We start from the raw sequence: 24,810 nt of genomic DNA on the forward strand, positions 1-24,810 counted from the left end.
CATGCCATATTGTTTGAATTTCATTTAATAAGAGTATTTAGTACTTTCATTTTGTTAATAAGGGACCATGAAAAGCCCAGCTTCCCAGGTGACTAGGTGGTAAAGAATCCACTTGCAAATGCAGAAGACACGAATTTGATCCCTAGGTTGGGAAGATCTGGAGAAGGAAATGGCAACCCACTCCAGTAGCTTGCCTAGGAAATCCCATGGACAGAGGAGCCTGGCGGTCTACCGTCTAAGGGGTCACAAGAGTCAGACATGACTTAGCAACTAAACCAAAATGTGAAAACCCCGGAGATCCCAAATATTAACTTTTATATTCAGCATCTGCATAGACTTAACATACCTGGTTGCCTTATGACCATCAGAATTCTTTCATGCCCACCTGTCTTTAGTTTGCTTCCTGATATTTGTGACTTGCCTCAGCAATTCCCAACTTACTGTGACATTAGAACATTATTTCAGTGGGTTAATTCTACTTTATTAAAATTTAATGGGGATAAATTGCATATGTACTTAATACATTATTGGGCTTCCCTTGTGGCTCAGCTGGTAAAGAATCCACTTGCAATGCAGGAGACCTGGGTTCGACCCTAGGTTGGGAAGATTCCCTGGAGAAGAGAAAGGCTATCCACTCCAGTATTCTGGCCCGGAGAATTCCCTGGACTGTATAGTCCATGGGGTCGCAAAGAGTTGAATACGACTGAGTGACTTTCACTTAAAATGGAAGGGAAATATCATAAAATGTTAAGAAAAAAGCCTCTTCTTAATTTGCAAAACTCCTCACTTCAAGTGCAGGATTTCCCCTTGTCTATTCAGTGGGTTTATACTTATAATATCCTTATATTAAAGGGACAGTCTTCTGAGTTACATTGAGGCTTTCTGTGTGACTGTCAGATACACGGTGACAGTCAATATTTGGAGACGTTGCTTCTGAAATTTCTGATTTAATTCTAAGAATATTAAAATGAATTCATCAAGGCCCCTGCCACTTCTTTGCTTATAGGAAAAGAAAGGTGTATTTTATGTTGAGCCTTTTCTCCAGATATGCTTTAAACATTCGTCACTCAATGGAGGTGACAAAGAAATAAAGGAAATTCAATTATGTATGTTCTAAAGAAATTATGCCCTTGTCCAATGGCCTCCGGAGTGACACAAAAATATTTCTTGTTTCCTGCATCTGGAGTTTTCAGGCGAGATCTTTGTACTTAGAATTTTGTTTATATGAACACCAAAGATTCTGGCATGATATGTCCTGAAACAATGATTAATAGTTTCTATTAGATAGCTATGGATACATTTATTGAATCCTGCTCTTGGGTTTATTTGCCCTCTTTGGGTCTTTTGTACATTTTGTATGTCTGTCCTGAGGCCTTTATGCCTAGGGCAACTTTTTAATCAAATAATACATATATATTTATTAGGTTTCTAACTTATAGAGTTTGTTCTCACCATGACTTTAAACTTTATTTCACTGCTAAAGTTAGACATAGATTTGCCAGATTAGCCTCATAGTTTGGACATTTTTTGTTGTAACCTGAAAATGTAGCTTATAACCCCATAGGCCTGGTAGATAATGACTGGAAGCATTTTGGATTCAGTAGAATCTCGTATAGAAACTCATTTATCTGTTAATGTAAAGAAACTTGGTGATTTCATAAAATGAATGCTGTATACAACTTAAGTTCTTAATGACTTTAAGATTCCTTTTATTCTACCACTTATAAGTTAATTGGGAATAAAAAGGTAGATTTACCAATTTAGTATAATTTAACACTAAGCATCTGTTTAGAAATGTAATCACCACAGTTAATACTTAGAAAAGTCATATGAAAAAAATACAGTACTGTTCTTTGAAGATGGATTTATTTCCCCCCTTTTGATGGATTGTCAATTTGAATATATATTTTCTGGCCACTTAGCTTTTATTGATTTACTTGAAAAAAGCATATGTGTGCCTGTTCACTCAAACCATATTTAAAATTATCTTTTTAAGCTGCTACAATTACAATGTGTGAAAGAATGAAGAGAAAGGTGAATTGAGGAAGAGGGAAATTTCTGTTAATATTTAAAATGTGCAACTGTGATACCCTTGGTTAATTAATCCTCTGCTTTTTGATATTTGTAATGCAGGAGAATTTTTTGTTATTAAGAATGTACTGTTGGTTTCATTTTTGTTTTGCTGCTCACTGATCTTTAACACCAAGATGTTTTCATCTTTTATCAGTTCAGTTTTTGCTTCATATTTGTCTGTGTACCTGTGCTCTAGATAAAATTATAGTTTTCTGTCCCAGTGGCTTATTCTGTTATGTGAAAATGGTTATCTCTAATGTAGTGTGACTTTCTATTGTTTTCAGTATTTGTTGGTACAGCCTAAAACTTATAGAAATAAAAAATCCAATAAAATCAGTTAATGAACATCAGTGATGTCTCTATAATGAGAGCGTGCTTTAATCACAGTGTTTTATCTGTGTTTGGGTATGACTAGTCTTCATGTACTCAATGGTTTTCTGCAAAGCTGGCTGATTTTTGTAGCTACAACAAACAGTATAAAAGGCGAGTTAAATCACATTTTTAAAAAATTGTCTTGGTCACCACGCATTAGCCCCAGGTTATAGTCAGTGCATCCTGAGCAAAGCTTTCCGCATCAGTTTTTTTTCTAACCACTGAGGAGGGGGAAATCACACACGGAAGAGCGTTTCTACATGTGAGTGCTCAAAGCTCCTAAGTAGGGAAGATACTTTCGGAAGGCATTTATAGCTAATTAATCATATGCTTCCTGTAGTCCTAGGCCTAAAAGTCCTGTTGGTGGAGCAGAAGTCTCCACTGCAAGCTCTGTCTTTCTGTCCATCTGTGGAGCTGTGTCAGCCAGTTGTGTGAAGTCATACCAGCTAAGTAGATGTCAGGTTCTAGACTTCCTTATTTTTAGGAAAATTATTCTGTTCAGATACAATTCTCTATGTGCACTTTGTTGCATTTAGCACATTTGACAATGTTCTTTGAATGGAATAGGAATGCTTGTTCAAAATGATTATGATTATTAGTTTCAGACATCCTTGTTGTGTCACTAAAATCATTTAATAAAGAAAATATTAAAGCCCCAGAAAATACAGTGTTCTCTCTCACAGTTCATTATTTTGCAAAAGTACAAATAAATTTCTTCCATATCTGTGGATAGTCTCCCAAAGTATTTATTCATAGAAAGCTGAATATTCCAAATAGAAATAATTACTGTATTTTTGTATTATAATACTTTAAATTGTATTGGAAACTACTTTATAAATGGTTATAACTAAGTTTGTGTTTTTAGAACTCTAGACACAAGGGATTCATCTTTAAATGTGTTTACAAGTTAAATATTTAAAATGTAACAAATTTTATTCTCCCAGTAGGGGAAGAATATTAGAATTTAAGTTGAGGAATACTTACCCTACAAGTCAGAAAATGTTTTCTTTTTCAAAGTTTTATTCATCTATTTCTAATTTATTAATGATAATCTTTTCTAAGAAGGTTTCAAGTTACTAAAAATAACTAATATCTATAAAATATTTAATGTTGGTACTATATCTAAAAGGTAATGTTTAAAAAAACATTGAATTTGGTGGCACACATTTTCAGACGGAATGTTTTTTACGTTATTGAAATTTATAATGATCTAAAAATGTGAAAGCAATAATTGCCTTCCTTTTTTACTCTCCTGGATAAATTTTAGAGTTTTGTTTTCCCAGTGCATACAGTTGTGTTTATACTATACTGTAGTCTGTTAAGTGTGCAAGAAGCTTTATGTCTAGAAGAACAATGTGCTTTTCCATGGTGGCTGCACCAGTTTCATCCCCACCAACAGGGCAGGGTTGTTCCTTTTTCTCCACACGCTTCACCAGCATTTACTGGGTTTTGTCTTCTTGACAGGTGTGAGGTGATACCTCATTGTGGTTTTGATTTGCATTTCCGTAGTGATAAGTGAACCTGAGGATCTTCCCATGTGCCTGTTGGCCCCCTGTATGTCTTCTTTACATCATGCTTGCCTTCTTGGTTCCTTATTTTGTTGTTAACTTGTCCCAAGTTTTGCTTGATAGGTTGCAGATGTTAGACTTTTGTTTTTGTTCAACTTTTTCTGGCTAATACCGTTTATTTACTCTCTTATTTGAAAATACATTCTAATAGTTATTTCTTTCATGTTTTTTGTTTTTAACAGATTTAAATACATATTTTTAATATAAAAAAATTAATTCACATTGGTCATCTCTCCCTTTTTTCTTCTTTGTTCCTTATCCTTCCCAAAGAGGATGAGATCCTAATCATATTTTTAAGTATCTTTCCTCTCCTCTTTTCCCCTTATTATCGAAATTACGGGGAATTTTAGTTCAAGATTTTGTTCCATCACACCCCATCTCTTTACACAGTCTTAACAATTGTGTTGAGCTCAGTTGCCACATTACCTAGTGTTAGGAGTAAATTATTTGCTTCTCACTACACTTTGTACCCAATATCTTTCCCTCTCTTTGATTCAGTTTTCCTTTTATTTGCAAATATCCATGACTTTTTTTTTTTTTTTTAAGAAAGGGTGCTTGGATGATACTGTTTTTATGATTGAAAACACCTTTCTTTTTCAAGTGATACTTTAGTTAAGAAATGGAATTCTTAATTTTGGTTGTTTTCCCTCACAACTCTGAGTAGACTTGAGTCAATGTATTTTAGTATTTGGTATCACAGCTGAAAAATCTAATTCTTGTTACTATCATGATGGCTCTCCCCACCACCCACCTACCCCCACCCCTGCACCAGAAAGATTACAGAATTTTCTTTTTGTTCTCAAGCTTTGGAAATTTCACCAAGATATGTTTATGTATATATCTTTTCAGTGTGTGTGTTTGACCGTTCATGAACCTTAACACTCTAAGGATTAAAATCTTTCTTTGATCAGTGGGGTTTTCATATGTCTTGGATTATTTTATCCTATTCTCTTTTTCTTTTAAATTCTTATAAGATGGATTTTAGTTTTATTAGTCTGTCTTGTATGCCTCTTAACTTCACTCTCATCAGTTTTTTATCACTTTGCCTGCCCTTCAGGGAAAATTCCCTCCTAGTAACTAATCTGTCCTTCAGCCATGTTCTTTCTAACACTCGCCTCTTCGGAGAATTTTTAAAATGTGTTTTTCCATCATTTAAACTTTCTTGTTCTTCTCTTTTCCTTTTTTTTAAAAAATTAATTTTTATTAGAGTACAGTTGCTTTCCAGTGTTGTGTCAGTTTCTGCTGCACAGCAAAGCGACTCAGCTATGCATGTACGTATATCCCCTGCTTCTTGGATTTCCTTCCCATTTAGGTCACCACAGAGCATTCATTAGAGTTCCCTGTGTTATACAGTATGTTCTCATTAGTTATTTTATACTAGTGTCAATAATGTATATATGTCAATCCCAGTCTCCCAGTTCTTCCCACCCCCCCCCTTTCCCCCTTGGTTCTCTTTTCCTTTTACAATAAAAGCTGTTCTTGTTTTAAGTATGCATTATCCTCTCAAACCTATGTATTGATCTTTTAAATTCTTTTTTTCTCTGGTTTTCTGAGTTGTCTGTTTTCAGGCAGAGGATAGGGAACATGAAATCAGTTGTTCTGCTTGTATCACTTGGTAACTTCCATGCTTTTAAGTTTTACCCAGTTGCCAGGTGATGCTTGTTTGTGTGCTCACATTTTAAAATGAAAGTCTGGATTTAACATTATTGATAGCGTATAGGGATTTCCTTAGACCATGTTCAAGGGCTCTGTTTGAACCTGGGCAGAGCACTCTTGTGGGTAATAGTTGAGCACAGGGTTCTGCAGGTGGACTTCACCCAGCTGTAATGCGAGACAAAGAAGTGTCCATGAAGAAGCTTCCCTGCACAGTATAAAATAGAAGATAGGCTGGGAAGCCAGGAACCCTCTCCAATGTAGACACAGCAGAGGTGCTACCCGAGAGATGGAGTACATTGGGGTTTCTTACTTCTTATAGCTGCTTTCCTGTTTTCCCCTCTCTATCCAGTGGGGCTGCCCAGAGTTACCTTAGGCAGTGCCCCCTTTTCTCTCTGACCTTGGGGTAGTAGCCTTCCACCTCAGACCCACTCACTTTACACACTGTGCTGTAAATGATATAAGTGGAAGCTGTGGATAGAAAGTAGGATAATCATTCAGATCTGGCCATCTTTAGGCTCTACTCCCACGGCCCCTCCTAACTCTGAGCTCAGAGTTTGCCTGTTCTCTAGTGGGAAATCATTCAAAGGCTTCTTTAGTAGTCCCTTCTTTTCCCTGTATTCAGCTGTAAGTTCTTACTTTTGTTTATTTCTCCATGAGGATGCTCTCCTAAAAATGTCCCCAGCACCACAACACTACAACTTCTACTCGGAATTTTTAAAAAACAGTTAAAGAGACATAATTTAATCCTTAAATACAGTCATGAAGGAACCGTGTGTGTTGTTTTATTTTCACAAATTTCTTTTCCCATTATGTAAGTGTACAAGCATTCTTTCCCTGTTTCTTTATATACTAGGACTTGGTTTCCATTTTCAGTGTACAGTCTCTGTTTCTGTGATAAATCATTTAAGCCCTTATAATTGTTTAATGTAATAATTAAACTTAGGCATCCTGTCTTGCAGTGCACTCTTTTCTACTCCTATGCATAATAAAGTGATAGGGACTAGGCTGTGTTGCACATAAGTCATTTTTGTATTGTTGTTCAGAAAAGCTATAGGGAAACCATAGTGGTTATTTAAATCAGACTTATGAAGGTTAATCTGAGTAAATTTGGGAGGCAAGGATGTTGTTCAGAAGCACAAATGGCTAGTACCTAAATCGTGTTCCTTGCTAAGCGCTGTATCCCTGTAGCCCCTGATTCCTTTGCTGTAGTGACCAGAGTGGAGTCGGCAGGACCCAGGAGCAAACCAGGAGTTGGCTCTAATGTTTGCCAGCTCCATGGCTTGGGACAGCACAGTGCCTGGCACAGAGAGAGTGCCTCAGTAAATATTGGATTAATGACGTATGAACTTACTAAGTGTATGAGGTTCGGATTCCTTACCTGTAAAATAGATATAACAGTAGGATTGCTTAGAGACACAGATAATTTATATGACCCTTAGCATGTAGTGAGCATTTAATTAGTGGTGGACATAATAGTAAATTTTATACTGGAATTCTTTCATTAATATCAAGCAAGTCCCAGAAATAATACAAGCTGTATGTCAGTTTAGGAGGGTGGTGAGAGGAATATGCTTACATGTCTCAGTTGCTTTGGAAAGCATTTCTAGCATTGTTTCTGTCTTACTTTAAGCATTTATTAAAGCAGATTGTGTGTTCAGCAATTCAAAGCCAACTTAAAGGGTGAAGACACAGTCTTAAGGAGCATATAAACCAACTGAAGAGATCTTCTGGGCACAATTAGCTTATTAGTTCTAAGGAATAAGCAAATGTGGGGCTCATACCAAAAGCCAGAATAAGGGAGTTGGATTGTGTGGGGGATGAGTTTGCAATTGGAATTGAAAAAACACGCTATTTGATTGGCACAAAGACCTGAGTGAGATTTCTCAGGGTGTGTGGGGAGGGTAATGTGGTGTCCTGGGCACAGGTGGATGCTGGAAAACACAGGAGGCTGGTGGTTTGGTTCCTCACTGGAGCAGAGACAGGTGAGGTGAGTCAGATACAAGCACTTTGCAGATCACCTTGGTAATGTGTTAGCTTTTGGTTTTGCTATTTCTCAGCCTTTTTGAGCCTGGTTTGAATACAGAAACATTCCAAAGTGGGTCAGAATCACTGGTTAGAGTACAAGCAGGCATTGGTTTAACTTTGCGGTGGTTTTTACCTTGACTTTCTTTTTCTATCAAAAGACAACAATTTGAACAGTTTAAGTCCAGCTTTAGTAGATCACAGAGTGTGAAGAAAGGCCAGCTACTAGTTGTAGATTTAGCTGTCTCTTTGGCAACCAGTGGACACATTGAAAAAGAGGAGTCTTCATCTAAAATCATTTAGCAGTTATAATTTACAATCTATTCACTCTCAGATGTGAGCCTGTCTGGTGTACCCCTTCTCTTTCCCTAATATTCTCCTTGACCTTCCATTCAGATTCTAAGCTAGCAGTTGAGTTGTGGAGTCAGGGTTGAAATCTCTCTCTTTATCAGTTTGTGAAAAGAAATAAAGAAATATGCTGATACCATTTAATTTGAAGCTGCCCAGAATGACACATAACACTTTTGAAACTATTACAGAAAAATAACAGTTCTTCATGTGCCTAAGGTAAAGAGAAAGAATGTATAGCTTGTCTTCCCTTTTCTTTCCCTTCTTTCTAGTTGAAATGCTATTTTTTTCAGTGAAAATTTTGAAATCATTCGTTTCTCCTAATTCATTTTTCCACAACTGTTACTGAAATGCCTGCGTTAGTGCATCAGTTAGTATATATGACAAAATTTTGGGGGTTAAATCCAAGGATACTGCATGATTTAAAGCTGGAAATATTGTTCCATACTATATTCTAATATAGACATACTTGATAGAAATTTTCTTAAAGAGTTGTCTCTTAGAAGTTTTCTGTTATTTAACATGATCCAAAGATTTAATTCTCCAAAGATGGGGATGGCAAATTATTTTAATGCCTTTTATTGTTTTTCTTTCTAGCCTATTCTACTAAGCTCAACAAATTTCCTGTATTTAATATTAATGATGACTTGAATGATCTGTGTACCAGTGCAGTGAGCCCAAACACGACCAAAGCCACGCGGTACGCCCTGAACGTGTGGCGATACTGGTGCATGACCAATGGGCTCAAGGATCACACGGACATCACCAAGGTAAGAAGCTCTCGACTGACTTCTTCTCACAGCCAGCTCTGCTGAGCGTGCCTGTGTCGGGCAGGGTGCTAAGCATTGTGGGGAGCATGCAACAGGTGCTTTCTGTCAGGGGAAACTTTGAAAAGACCATGAAATAGAAAAATATCCACAGTACAAAGCAGAATTTAAATGCCAAAAAATCCAGATGGGTAAATTAGTTTCACCTTGTTGAGACTGACAAAGGAATTGATACTTAAACGTAATTTTGTATCTTGAGAGAGAGAGAGAGTTTCAAGAGAATTGGATGAAGACATGAGCCTTCTAGATGAATCATGTAAGAATATGATTCTGCCTGCAGCAGAGGCTTCATGTATGGGAACAATGAACTCTAAAGCTAGATTCTGGTAACCCTTAAGTGCCAAGCCAAAATCTTGTGAATATTGGCCGCTAAAGTTTTTTCCTGTGTTTCTTTGTAAGGAGAGATTTTACTTGAAAGATGACTACGGGAGCAGCAGGGAAGGGACTGTCATAATAGGGGGAACACTGACCATAGGATCTGCAAATGTCTTAAGGGTCAGGTGAAAGGGAAACACTGAATTTTTTTTGAACAGGAAGGAATGTAAGAAATGTGACATTTTAGAGCAATTAACCAGAAGTGATGAGCAAAAATGTATTTGATACTTAATTTTCCCAGTTGTAAAACAAGCTCTTAAAATCTCTTCTAAATTGAAATTTTTGACATTTGTTAATAGAATGAAAAATTCTAGGATGTGTAGAGACAGAAGTCAGAAAGAAAAACACCAATACAGTATATTCAGTTCAGTTCAGTTCAGTCGCTCAGTCATGTCCGACTCTCCGCGACCCCATGAATCACAGCACGCCAGGCCTCCCTGTCCATCACCAACTCCCAGAGTTCACTCAAACTCATGTCCAAAGAGTCGGTGATGCCATCCAGCCATCTCATTCTCCATCGTCCCCTTCTCCTCCCGCCCCCAACCTTTCCCAGCATCAGAGTCTTTTCCAGTGAGTCAGCTCGTCGCATGAGGTGGCCAAAGTATTGCAGTTTCAGCTTTAGCATCACTCCCTCCAATGAACACCCAGGATTGATCTCCTTTAGAATGGACTGGTTGGATCTCCTTGCAGTATAAGGGACTCTCAAGAGTCTTCTCCAACACCACATTTCAAAAGCATCGATTTTTCAGCGATCAGCTTTCTTCACAGTCCAACTCTCACATCCATACATGACCACGGGAAAAACCATAGCCTTGACTAGACGGACCTTGGTTGGCAAAGTAATGTCTCTGCTTTTTAATATACTATCAAGGTTGGTCATAACTTTCCTTCCAAGGAGCAAGCGTCTTTTCATTCCATGGCTGCAATCAGCATCTGCAGTGATTTTGGAGCCCAAAAAAATAAAGTCTGATACTGTTTCCACTGTTTTTCCATCCATTTCCCATGAAGTGATGGGACCAGATGCCATGATCTTTGTTTTCTGAATGTTGAGCTTCAAGCCAACCTTTTCACTCTCCTCTTTCACTTTCATCAAGAGGCTTTTGAGTTCCTCTTCACTTTCTGCCATAAGGGTAGTGTCATCTGCATATCGAGGTTATTGATATTTCTCCCAGCAATCTTGATTCCAGCTTGTGCTTCTTCCAGCCCAGCATTCCTCATGATGTACTCTGCATAGAAGTTAAATAAGCAAGGTGACAATATACAGCCTTGACGTACACCTTTTCCTATTTGGAACCAGTCTGTTGTTCCATGTCCAGTTCTAACTGTTGCTTCCTGACCTGCATACAGGTTTCTCAAGAGGCAGGTCAGGTGGTCTGGGATTCCCATCTCTTTCAGAATGTTCCACAGTTTATTGTGATCCACACAGTCAAAGGTTTTGGCATAGTCAATGAATCAGAAATAGATGTTTTTCTGAAACTCTCTTGCTTTCTCCATGATCCAGCGGATGTTGGCAATTTGATCTCTGGTGCCTCTGCCTTTTCTAAAACCTGCTTGAACATCTGGGAGTTCATGGTTTACATACTGCTGAAGCCTGGCTTGGAGAATTTTGAGCATGACTTTACTAGCGTGTGAGATGAGTGCAATTGTGCGGTAGTTTGAGCATTCTTTGGCATTGCCTTTCTTTGGGATGGGAATGAAGACTGACCTTTTCCAGTCCTGTGGCCACTGCTGAGTTTTCCAAATCTGCTGGCATATTGAGTGCAGCACTTTCACAGCATCATCTTTCAAGACTTGAAATAGCTCAACTGGAATTCCATCACCTCCACTAGCTTTGTTTGTAGTGATGCTTTCTAAGGCCCACTTGATTTCACATTCCAAGATGTCTGGCTCTAGGTCGGTGATCACGTTATCGTGACTATCTTGGTCGTGAAGATCTTTTTTGTACAGTTCTTCTGTGTATTCCTGCCACCTCTTCTTAATATCTTCTGCTTCTGTTAGATCCATACCATTTCTGTCCTTTATTGAGCCCATCTTTGCATGAAATGTACCCTTGGAATCTCTAATTTTCTTGAAGAGGTCTCTTGTTTTTCCTATTCTGTTGTTTTTCTCTATTTCTTTGCATTGATCACTGAGGAAGTCTTTCTTATCTCTCCTTGCTATTCTTTGGAACTCTGCATTCAGATGCTTATATCTTTCCTTTTCTCCTTTGCTTTTCGCCTCTCTTCTTTTCACAGCTATTTGTAAGGCCTCCTCAGACAGCCATTTCGCTCTTTTGCATTTCTTTTCCATGGGGATGATCTTGGTCCCTGTCTCCTGTACAATGTCACAAACCTCCGTGCAGAGTTCATCAGGCACTCTATCAATTAGATCTAGTCCCTTAAATCTATTTCTCACTTCCACTGTATATTCATAAGGGATTTGATTGAGGTCATATCTGAATGGTCTAGTGGTTTTCTCTACTTTCTTCAATTTAAGTCTGAATTTCGCAAGAAGGAGTTCATGATCTGAGCCACAGTCAGCTCCTGGTCTTGTTTTCGCTAACTGTATACAGCTTCTCCATCTTTGGTTGCAAAGAATATAATCAATCTGATTTCAGTGTTGACCATCTGGTGATGTCCATGTGTAGAGTCTTTTCTTGTGTTGTTGGAAGAGGGTGTTTGCTATGACCAGTGCGTTCTCTTGACAAAACTCTGTTAGCCTTTGCCCTGCTTCATTCCGTGCTCCAAGGCCAAATTTGCCTGTTACTCCAGGTGTTTCTTGACTTCCTACTTTTGCATTCCAGTCCCCTATAATGAAAAGGACATCTTTTTTGGGTGTTAATTCTAAAAGGTCTTGTAGGTCTTCATAGAACCGTTCAACTTCGGCTTCTTCAGCATTACTGGTTGGGGCATAGGCCTGGATTACTGTAATATTGAATGGTTTGCCTTGGAAATGAACAGAAATCATTCTGTCGTTTTTAAGATTGCATCCAAGTACTGCATTTCAGACTCTTTTGTTGACCATGATGGCTACTCCATTTCTTCTAAGGGATTCCTGCCCACAGTAGTAGATATAATGGTCATCCAAGTTAAATTCACCCATTCCAGTCCATTTTAATTCACTGATTCCTAGAATGTCTACGTTCACTCTTGTCATCTCTTGTTTGACCACTTCCAATTTGCCTTGATTCATTGACCTAACATTCCAGGTTCCTATGCAATATTGCTCTTTACAGCACCGGACCTTGCTTCTATCACCAGTCACATCCACAACTGGGTATTGGTTTTGCTTTTGCTCCATCCCTTTATTCCTTCTATAGTTATTTCTCCACTGATCACCAGTAGCATACTGGGCACCTACCGACCTGGGGAGTTCCTCATTCAGTAACCTATCATTTTGCCCTTTGATACTGTTCATGGGGTTCTCAAGGCAAGTATACTGAAGTGGTTTGCCATTCCCTTCTCCAGTGGACCACATTCGGCTGTGGTCCATGTGATCAGATCGACTAGTTTCCTGTGATTATGATTTCAGTGTGTCTGCCCTCTGATGCCCCCTTGCAATACCTACCATCTTATTTGGGTTTCTCTTACCTTGGTCGTGGAAAATCTCTTCACAGCCGCTCCAGCAAAGTGCAGCCACTGTACCTTACCTTGGACAAGGGGTATCTCGTCAAGGCCGCCCCTCCTGACCTTGAACGTGGAGTAGCTCCTCTCAGCCCTCCTTCGCCCGCGCAGCCACCGCCTGTTGGACATGGGGTAGCTCCTCTCTGCCGCCGGCCCTGGCCTCAGGCGTGGGGTAGCTCCTCACGGCCGCGGCTCTTTGCATGGTTCATTGCGCCGGGGCCAGCGTCTCTCGCGTCTGCACCGCCGGGGCCATACAGTATATTAATGCATATATATGGCATTTAGAAAGATGGTAACAATGACCCATTATGCAAGACAGCAAAAGAGACACAGATATAAAGAACACACTTTGGGGCTCTGTGGGAGAAGGCAAGGGTGGAATGATTTGAGAGAATAGCATTGAAACATGTATATTACCATATGTGAAATAGATGACCAGTCCAAGTTCGATGCATGAAACAGGGCCCTCAAAGCTGGTGCACTGGGACAACCCAGAGGTATCGGATGGGGAGGGAGGTGGGAAGGGGGTTCGGTATGGGGGACACATGTAAACCTGTGGCTGGTTCATGTCAGTGTATGGCAAAAACCACCACAATATTGTAAAGTAGTTAGCCTCCAATTAAAATAGATAAATTAATTTTTTTTTAATGTAGAACAAGAGAAGTATAAAATCACCATAGAACACCACAATGACAATTGCTACAGGCAAGATGGCAAAATTAGTGGTGAAAGTTTAAGGATAAACAGGATTTTTGTGTTGCATCAACATAGTTCAGTTCAGTCGCTCAGTCGTGTCCGACTCTTTGCCACCCCATGAATCACAGCACGCCAGGCCTCCCTGTCCATCACCAACTCCCGGAGTTCACTCAAACTCAACGTCCATCAAGTTGGTGATGCCATCCAGCCATCTCATTCTCTGTCGTCCCCGTCTCCTCCCACCCCCAATCCCTCCCAGCATCAGACTCTTTTCCAGTGAGTCAACTCGTCGCATGAGGTGGCCAAAGTATTGCAGTTTCAGCTTTAGCATCAGTCCTTCCAATGAACACCCAGGACTGATCTCCTTTAGAATGGACTGGTTGGACCTCCTTGCAGTCCAAAGGACTCTCAAGAGTCTTCTCCAGCACCACAGTTCAACATAAAACCCTCTTAAATATGTACTGGAGAGATACAGTAACTATTCAGAGGAGAACCCTGCAGATGCCACTTTAATAGTGATCAAGATTAATGTTTCCCACATGCTTAGGACAACACGTTGTATGTATGGGATTTTTTTCTTAAAAATTCATAACCTCAGTGTACTCATGATAAAGAAGTCAAATCCAAATTGAGGAAAATTCTCCAAAATGCTTAACTGGTACTCTCCAAATGTATCAAGGAATGTATCAAGGTCACAGAGATATTAAGATAGAGAAATGGTCACAGTTTGGAGGAAACTTAGGCGTGCTGCAGTCCATCTGGTCGCAGAGTTGGACGTGACTGAGCGACTGAATTGAACTGAACTGAAGGAGACATGACAACTAAATGAAATGTGGGATTATGTTGGTACAGGAAGAAAATTTTACCGGAAAAATGGGGAAATATGATTAAAGTCTGAAGTTTAGCTAATAGCATTGCAACAATGTTAATTTCCTGGTTTCAGCAACTGTTCTGTAAGATATTAACATTAGGAGAAGCTCAATGAAGATTACTTGGGGATTCTCTCTACTATTCTTGTAAGTCTAAAATTATATCATAATATTTTTTAAGACAAAAGAAGAGAAATATGTACTTTGATTTGGATATGTTGAGTATAAATAAATAATAGATACATCTACCAGATGGATATGTCAAATAAGCATTTGGGAACAAGAGTTTAAAACATGGGGGAAATATTAAAGCTGGAAGTCTAAATTCAGAGGTGTTGCAAACAGAAGTCAAAGTTGAAGCCCAAAGGCAAGTGATACCTCTAAGTTTGGGTGATGTGTTTAGGGTAACAACAAGAGATGAAATAGGAAATCCAAGTTTCTACTTCTGGAAGCTTGGTGCCCTGGATACTGTGAGGGACAGTATGCACAAAGAAATGGAGTCATCCAAGGACTGAAACTCAAGTGGTTTGAGCAGTAAGCACATATGTAAATCAGGCTCTCCCCTCAGGGCTGGTGTTAATAGCATCTATTGAGGAAGGGAAGCCACTAGGAGTGAAACTGAAGAACCCTTTATTGAGAAGACCCTGAAAGGGTCTAAAGAAGTTCTAAGTCAATAGCATACCCTGGCTCCTTGCAGAGTCATATGCTAATAATCTTTGAAGGGAAACATCCAACATGTAGGTGCAAATTTTTTACAGGTTAATAAAGATCAACTAAATATGTGCTCATAAAAAAAAAATCATGAGCCACTTAAGGAAATAAACCACCATGAATGATAATGATTAGAAGCAGAAAACAGATTTAGACAGCAGGAACTTCAGATAGTAGATTACAGGCTAAGTATGCATGTAATGTTTGTTGAAAGAATGAAAAGAATGATTAAATGAACAAGCAACACCACACTAATCAAAATGATCCAACAGATCATTTCCACTTGTGATCATAAGGGAATAGAAGGGTCCAGAATTACCCTCCGTAACAACTGAAACACTGAGCAAAATGTTTGAAATAAGTCTTCCGACAGAACAGACAACACAGACTTGATCCCTGAGATGAGTGCCACCACTTCTCAGGCTCTCTGCCTGGAGACAGTTTCTAAATTGCAGGGAAGAGAGGGGAACCCAGACTGAGCCTGGCAATCTTGCTGAGTTGAGGGGAGACAGAAATCAGAACTCAGGGAGGATGGGGACATGAGAACGACTAAAAAGAAATTATGACATTCATTGAAAAGATCGAACAAATCCAGAATTTAATAATGTAAAATCCATAGTTTCTAGCATCCGATCAGAAGTGCTATTCATAGGAAGAAGTGGGAACATGTAACCCATACCCAGGAGAAAAATTCGTTAAATCTTTCACTTCCAACCAATTTGGAGGAGATTTGCTCTCCTGCCAGAAACAACCAAAAAGCAGACAAATGATATAACTAATATTCAAGTTCCTATATAACACACATAGGGCAGTGATCTCTGAGAGATGGGAAACAAGGTGACCCTTAGGTGTGTCCCAGCTTGCTGCCTTGAGAGAGTCTGCAGGGCTGTGGTGCTGGGAGAGGGCATGCAGGCACACTTGCTGAGTTGAGGAAATGGAGCTAGGAGTCCAGAGAGACCCAGGTGACCAGAATTGTCATAACAGAGTGTTTGAAAGTAGAGTTACCCAGAAAGAAAACCTGAGAGAACTGAACATAGTCCATCTCAAATATTCAGCTGCATACTGATCACATCTGCATGTGAGGAAACTCCCTGAGGAGGGCAAAACAAAACACCTGGAAGAATGAAAGGTGTTAGTACCTGGAGCCCGCGCCAAACGGGAAATAGTGCCTCTCCCTACCAGTCAGACTGGAAAAACCTCAGGATTCATAGGGTAGAATATTCAGAAAGGTCTTACATCACATATGGAGAATAATTAGCCATGGATTGAGCTTTGCTCTGATCCCACCCAGTAAATCTTAAAAGCAAGACCCAGCTACATGAAAAGGTAGGATATCACTAATCATCGGGGAAATACAACTCAAAACCACAATGAGCCATCACCTCATATCTGTTAGGATGGCTATTATCAAAACATGAACTACCATACAGTCCTTTTTCTAAAGGAAGTGAAAACATTAATTCAAAAGGATATATACACCTCTCTGTTCATTGCAACATTGTTTACAATAGCCAAGACATAGAATCAGCCTAATTGTCATAGATGGATGAAGAATATATGGTGTATATACACAGTGGAATATTACTCAGCCATAAAAGGGAAGAAAATCTTGCCATTTGCAACAACACGTTTGAGCCTCGAGGGCATTATACACTAAGTGAAATAACTCAGAGAAAGGCAAATACCATATGATATCACTTTTATGTGGAATCTAAAAGGAAAAACCTCAGAGCACACGGAATAGATTGGTGGTTGCTAGACATTGGGAATGAGGGGTATTGAAATGGGTGAAAGTGATCAGAATGCCTGGGGATGTAATGTTACAGCTTGTTGACTATAGGTGAATAATACTGTATTGTGTATTTGAAAGTTGCTAAGAGAGTAAATCTTAAAAGTTCTCATTACAAGGAAAAAAACTGTATGTGGTGATGGCTGTTAACTAGATTTATTGTGGTGATCATTTTGCATTATATATATATTTCAAAAAATTATTTATATACCCAGAAATGATACAGTGTTATATAGAAATTACATCTTAATTTTTTAATGAAGAAAAAACAAGACCCCAAAGGATCCAACAGTTTCTAAGTAATTTAACTATGTCCTGGAGCAAACCTTAACAACAGTTATAGGATTATAATATCCAGACCCCAAGAAATAAAATTCAGAATGTCTGGCAACTAAGCAAAAATTTGCAGACATGCCAAGAAGCAAGAAAATATATCACTTAAAAAATGAATCAATCAAAACGAACCCAGAACTGATACAGATTTTAGAATTAGCAGACAAGGACATTAAGCAGTTATTATGATGAAAATAAAAGCACATGGAAAGATGCTCAACTACATTAGACCTCAGGGAAATGCAAGTCTAAACCACATGAGATTCTGCTTCACATTCAGTGGGAAGATTAGAATGAGAAAGAAAAAGATCATAACAAGTGTTGAAATTGGAGCCTTCATACGCTCTTACACAGTACTGGTGGGAATGTAAAATGATGCAGCTGCTTTGGAAAGTCTGACAGTTCCCTAAAATTTAAACGTAGAGTTACTGTATCACCCAGAAATTCCATTCATGGGCATAAACTCAAGAAAATTTAAAACATATATCTATGCAAAAACCTGTACACAAGTGTTTGTTGTAGCATTATTCACAATAGCCAAAATATAATCCAGACAACCCAAATGTCCATCAGCAGATAAATGGATAAACAAAATGTGGCATATCTATACAATGGAATATTATTTGTCAACAAAAAGAAGTACTGATACATGCTTACAGCATGGATGAACCTTGAACGTGTTATACTATGTGAAATCTCAGACACAAAAGAACAAATATTTCTTGTTCCGTTTATGCAAAGTAGGTAGAACAGTCAAGTTTATAGAGATAAAAAGTATAGAGATTACTAGGGGCTGGCAGGAGGAGGAAATGTGGAGTTACTGTTTAATGAGTACAGTTTCTTTTTTAAAAAAATTCTGGAAATAAGTAGTGATGATGGTTGCACAACATTGCGAATATACTTTTAATGCCACTGGATGGTACACTTGTAAATTATTAAGATGGTAAATTGTATGTGTATCTTACTGTAATAACCTATCTAATCAATTTAAATGTAACAATTTACCTTCATTCATAAAAATTTAAAAATTCATCTGTTCTCATAGGCCCTCATCACCATTTCTTCAGCCCTTAACCTTAACCTTTTCTCGGCCAGAGGATCTTGTCTTCCAGACTTCGTGAATTCACTGTGAAGACAGTTAGTTATCTGTTACTGGGGAACTTTCCACTTCCTTGCAGGAATCCATGGAAAGAGCCCCATTTCCCCACAGCCTCCACAGCTTAGGCAACATATACATCCCAGGTGGTGAAAATAGCTCACCTGTCCCCTTGGGTGTGCCTTATCATCACTTCTAGGTGGTTTCTGCTGTGTTGTCTAGAGGAATGTGGATGAAGAAGAAAATATATTTCAATCCTCTGTCTCACATGGGCCACTTAAATATTTTTAATGATAAATTCTTAAGAAAGGCCAGTCTCTTAGAGAATTAGCAGTATTTAGTTAAAAGGAATTGTGGCATCAAGGTCTGCCATCTTTAATCTCACTTTTTTGGTCCAAGTGCAAGGTATTTTTAGTCTAGTTGTCTCTCTAAAGATAGATACAGCTAGCAGCAGACAAGGTAGTTACAGCTGTTGATCATGGTCTGGCAGCTGGCTTCCCTGGTGGCACAGATGGTATAGAATCCACCTGCAGTGCGAGAGACCTGACTTTGATCCGTGGCTCGGGAAGATCCCCTGGAAAAGGAAATTTCTACCCATTCCAATACTCTTGCCTGGGCAATCCCATGGACAGAGGAGCCTGGCGGGCTTACAGTCCGTAAGGTCACAAAGAGTCAGACATGACTGAGCAGCTAACACTTCACTTCAGACCTCAAATTTAGTTTTTTTTTTTTTTTTTTAAGGAAGAAAGCAAGAAATCAGATCAGACTTCAAAACATCATCTCAATACGCAGAATGGCCCCTGCCAGTCTCACTCTTGAATTACTCTGTGGTCTGCTACATGTGTTCCACATAGTGTTTTCTTCATAAATGTAATCTAATCCTCACTAGTATGTCTTTCTCAAAGTTGCTGTCTCATTGATTTATATGTTCCTTAGCCTTACTGAGAAAAGAGAGCCTCTTGAAGTTCGTATCTGTCTTTCTCAATAAATGGAAATTTTTTAACTACAAAAGTGAAATAATTTTTGTTGTCAGCAGTGGTTACTTGAAGATTTAGAGTATGTATAGTTCACGAGCATTTTCTCCACTTTCTTCATCCCTTGGTCAAGATTATCACAAAAGGAAGTTTGAGGCATTCCCCAAAAGTAACTCTTGGTTTTACATGTCTTATAATTCTTTCAATTGCCAAGGATTACTACATAGTTCCAGAACTTTGGGATTTATCAGCAAGTCAGTCTTCTTATACTGTTCTTTCCTATCTGGAGTCATCTGCCCATGACCAAGCTCTTACTTCTCTTTGGTCATTTTCTCATCAAGGAAGCCAGGTTTGCAATCCATAGTGAATTTCATGTAGTAAATCTATTCAGAGTGGCTCATGGAGGGAAATTATTTTTGGCAATGTCTTCATAACAAATCAAAGACCTGGAGGAATGACCATCAACCAAAACTCAATCTGAGAAAACGAAGGAGGCAGCCAACATGGGCCAGAATGAAGAGTTTCTTGTGTGCAAAGAATATAAATTCTGTGACTTGACATTTCTCCGGGAATTGCTTTTGCTGTAATTTTTCTTTGAAACTTGTGATATAAATCAAGAGAAATGATCTGCACCCTAAGTCAGCTTGGTTCTCCTGACTCTGGGGTTAATCCTTGCTTTAACCCATGTTTGTCAGTTCATGGAGTATCAATGATACATTTCAGACCTACTAGTGGGGATCTTCAACATAAAGAACCAGTCGTGTATGAGATGTCATTCCTGCCTTCAGGAAGCTTTCAGTCCACTTTGAGAGACAGGCCTATAAATAGATAAATAGATAAAAGCCTGTGCAATATGGAGTGGACTGTAATAAAATTTAAATTAAGAGTTTGGAGAGGGGTGCTTCCCTCATGGCTCAGTGGTAAAGAATCTGCCTGCCAATGCATGGAAGATACATGCTGTGGAGCAGCTAGGCCCTTGTGCCCCAACTACTGAGACTGTGCTCTGGAGCCTGGGAACCACAACTAATGAGCCCACGTGTCTGCAGTTACTAAAGCCAGTACACCCTAGAGCCAGTACTCCATGCCAAGAGGAGCCACTGCAATGAGAGGCCTACACCCTGCACCTAGAGAGTAGCCCCCGCTTTCTCTTAACTAGAGAAAAGCCAGAGCAGGAATGAAGCCCCTGCACAACCAAAATAAATAAATAAATACAGTTATTTGTTCTAAAAAGATTTGTGGGATCCCACTTGAGAGAGTAACTTGCTTAGGGAAGCTGTAGTAGTCTTGTATTTTGAGCTAGATCTGAAATAAGGAATAGAGGTTTTCCAAATAGGGAAGTTTAGAGAAAAAAAAAAAGCTTTCCAGGTAGAGGAAGTAGCATATGCAAAGACTTGGAAGCATGAAAGAGCCTTGTGGTTCATATGACTGGCACAAAGTTCAGTGAGGCTGGAAAGCAGAGTATAAAGAAAACTATCACACAAAAAATAGATGTCCTTTTCATCATAGGGGACTGGAATGCAAAAGTAGGAAGTCAAGAGGTACCTGGAGTAACAGGCAAGTTTAACCTTGGAGTACAAAATGAAGCAGGGCAAAGGCTAACGGAGTTTGGCCAAGAGAACACACTAGTCATAGCAAACAGCCTCTTCCAACAACACAAGAGAAGACTCTACACATGGACATCACCAGATGGTCAACACCAAAGTCAGATTGATTATATTCTTTGCAGCTGAAGATGGAGAAGCTCTGTAGCAAAACAAGCTCTATAGCAAAAACAAGACCAGGAGCTGACTGGATCAGATCAGGAACTCCTTATTGCAAAATTCAGACTTAGATTGAAGAAAGTTGGGTAAACCACTAGGCCATTCAGGTATGACCCTGAATCAAATCCCTTACACTTATACAGTGGAAGTGACAAATAGATTCAAGGGGTTAGATCTGATAGACAGAGCCCCAGAAGAACTGTGGACAGAGGTTTGTAACATTGTACAGGAGGCAGTTATCAAAACCATTCCCATGAAAAGGAAATGGCAAAATGGTTGTCTAAGAAGATCTAAGGTCCGTCTAGTCAAGGCTGTGGTTTTTCCCATGGTCATGTATGGATGTGAGAGTTGGACTGTGAAGAAAGCTGATCACCGAAGAATTGATGGTTTTGAACTGTGGTGCTGGAGAAGACTCTTGAGAGTCCCTTGGACTGCAAGGAGATCAGTCCTGGGTGTTCATTGGAAGGACTGATGCTAAAGCTGAAACTGCAATACTTTGGCCACCTCATGCAACGAGTTGACTCACTGGAAAAGACTCTGATGCTGGGAGGGATTGGGGGTGGGAGGAGACGGGGACGGCAGAGAATGAGATGGCTGGATGGCATCACCGACTTGATGAACATGAGTTTGAGTGAACTCTGGGAGTTGGTGATGGACAGGGAGGCCTGGCGTGCTGTGATTCATGGGGTCGCAAAGAGTCGGTCACGACTGAACGACTGAACTGAACTGAACTGAAGAAGACCTTACAGATAGCTGAGAAAAGAAGAGAAGCAAAAGGCAAAGAAGAAAAGGAAAAATATATCCATCTGAATGCAGAGTTCCAAAGAATAGCAAGGAGAGAAAAGAAAGGAGGAGCAAGAATAGCAAGGAGATCTTCAGTGCAAGGAAATAGAGGAATATAATAGAATGGGAAAGACAAGAAATCTCTTCAAGAAAATTAGAGATACCAAGGGAACATTTCATGCAAAGATGGGTGCAATAAAGGACAGAAATGGTATGGACCTAATAGAAGCAGAAGATATTAAGAAGAGGTGGCAAGAATACACAGAAGAACTATACAAAAATGATCTTCATGATCCAGATAACCATTATGATGTGATCACTCACCTAGAGCCAGACATCCTGGAGTGTGAAGTTAAGTGGGCCTTAGGAGGTATCACTACAAACAAAGCTAGTGGAGGTGATGGAATTCCAGCTGAGCTATTTCAAATCCTAAAAGATGATGCTTTGAAAGTGCTGCACTCAATATGCCAGCAAATTTGGAAAACTCAGCAGTGGCCACAGGACTGGAAAAGGTCAGTTTTCATTCCAATCCCAAAGAAAGGCAATGCCAAAGAATGCTCAAACTACCGCACAATGGCACTCATCTCACACGCTAGCAAAGTAATGCTCAAAATTCTCCAAGCCGGGTTTCAGTGGTACATGAACCAAGGACTTCCAGATGTTCAAGCTGAATTTAGACAAGGCAGAGGAGCCAGAGATCAAATTGCCAACATCCATTGGATCATCGAAAAAGTGAGAGAGTTCCAGAAAAAATTTACTTGTGCTTTATTGACTATACCAAAGCCTTTGACTGTGTGGATCACAACAAACTGTGGGAAATTCTGAAAGAGATGGGAATACCAGACCACCTGACCTGCCTCCTGAGAAACCTGTATGCAGGTCAAGAAGCAACAGTTAGAACCAGATATAGAACAATGGACTGGTTCAAAATTGGAAAAGGAGTACGACAAGTCTGTATATTCACACCTTACTTATTTAACTTATATGCAGAGTACATCCTGAGAAATGCCAGGCTGGATGAAGCACAAGGTGGAACCAAGATTGCTGGGAGAAATATCAATAACCTCAGCTATGCAGATGACAGCACTCTTATGGCAGAAAGTGAAGAGGAAATAAAAAGCCCCTTGATGAAAGTGAAAAAGGAGAGTGAAAAAGCTGGCTTAAAACTCATCATTCAGAGAACTAAGATCATGGCATCTGGTCCCATGACTTCATGGCAAATAGATGGGGAAGTAATGAAAACGGTGAGAGACTTTATTTTGGGGGGCTCCAAAATCATTGCAGATGGTGACTGCAGCCATGAAATTAAAAGACAATTGCTCCTTGGAAGAGAAGTTATGACCAACCTAGACAGCATATTAAAAAGCAGAGACATACCTTGCTGACAAAGGCCCATCTAGTCAAAGCTATGGTTTTTTCAGTAGTCATGTATGGATGTAGGGTTGGGCTATAAAGAAAGTTGAGCACTGAAGAACTGATGCTTTTGAACTGTGGTATTGGAGAATACTCTTGAGAGTCCCTTGGACTGCAAGGAGATCCAACCAGTCAATCCTAAAGGAGATCAACCCTGAATATTCATTGTAAGAACTGATGCCAAAGCTGAAGCTCTACTACTTTGGCCACGTGATGCAAAGAGCTGATTCATGGGAAAAGACCCTGATGCAGAGAAAGTTTGAAGGCAGGCGGAGAAGGGGACAACAGAGGATGAGATGGTTGGATGGCATCACTGACTCTATGGACATGAGTTTGATCAAGCTCCATGAGTTGGTAATGGGCAGGGAAGCCTGGCGTGCTGCAGTCCCTGGGGTCACAAAGAGTCACACACGACTGATCAACTGATCTGAACTGAACTGATAGGAACAGGATGGGGAGAGGCCCTGGTGTCTGTCTTTGCAAGCAGTCTACTATTGTATGGAAGCAGATTGTGAAGACTTGCATATAAGGGAAAGATTTATAACTTATCCTAAGGGCAACAGCACGCCAGCCCTCCCTGTCCATCACCAACTCCCGGAGTTCACTCAAACTCATGTCCATCAAGTCGGTGATGCCATCCAGCCACCTCATTCTCTGTCGTCCCCTTCTCCTCCCACCCCCAGTCTTTCCCAACATCAGAGTCTTTTCCAGTGAGTCAACTCTTCGCATGAGGTGGCCAGAGTATTGGAGTTTCAGCTTTAGCATCAGTCCTTCCAGTGAACACCCAGGATTGATCTCCTTTAGAATGGACTGGTTGGATTTCCTTGCAGTCCAAGGGACTCTCAAGAGTCTTTTCCAACACCACAGTTCAAAAGCATTGCTGTGATTCATGGGGTCGCAAAGAGTTGGACACGACTGAGGGACTGAACTGAACTGAAGGGCAACAGGAAGCTATCAGAAGTTACTTGTTTTATTTTTAGACACTAAGGTAATATGATTTTCTGCTGAAAACCTCTTATTTAAGAAACCATTGCTCTCCTACAATCCCCAGGGTTACCACAGAAGCCATTATGTTAGTACAGTGGCCCATCTTTTTGTCAGTTGTTTGGATCAAGAGTGGGCCAAATGATATCCTCCCTTCATATTTTTTGTTCTACTGAAAATAAGAGTAGGCCTTTTGCTAATATTTGAAGCTGTAAGATATAAACCTTGCGGAGTGCTGGGTGGCTGCATAAGGAAAGCTGCTTTGTACAGAGAAGCAGAAGGTGAGAGATGGAATCCTGAAGGCCTTGGAATCTGCCAATTCTGATAGCCCTCTTTGCCTAGGCTTATTCAGGTCTGGTCTCTCTCTCTCTTGTAACCACAGGAATCCCAGCTAATACAAAGAGAGGTTAACACCTGCAAGTAGGAAGTTTCAAATGACAGCATAAAAATCTGAAACCAGCTGAGTTTGGGGGCCATGGTAATTGGGAAGTTGTATTAACTGTTACTGGTGTGTAAGAAAGCTGCTGCTTTTTATATTTCATGTGCAAGCTACTCTCCT

The 24,810-nt window shown here is 39.7% G+C and overlaps 1 protein-coding gene across 2 annotated transcripts in view; it reads left to right on the forward strand.

Annotated features, from left to right (window-relative positions):
• KIAA1958 (KIAA1958 ortholog) overlaps nucleotides 1–24,810 on the forward strand; it is an 84,803-nt gene that overhangs the window by 46,909 nt on the left and 13,084 nt on the right. For both annotated transcript variants that reach the window (XM_088838279.1, XM_088838278.1), the window contains one exon: nucleotides 8,637–8,809. In XM_088838279.1, the coding sequence (XP_088694405.1) occupies nucleotides 8,637–8,809 (173 nt within the window). The remainder of the gene's footprint in view (nucleotides 1–8,636; nucleotides 8,810–24,810) is intronic.

The sequence above is a fragment of the Moschus berezovskii genome, chromosome 7 (assembly GCF_049115385.1).
Source record: "Moschus berezovskii isolate FMDL1 chromosome 7, NW_MosBer_1.0, whole genome shotgun sequence".
Lineage (NCBI taxonomy): Eukaryota > Metazoa > Chordata > Mammalia > Artiodactyla > Moschidae > Moschus > Moschus berezovskii.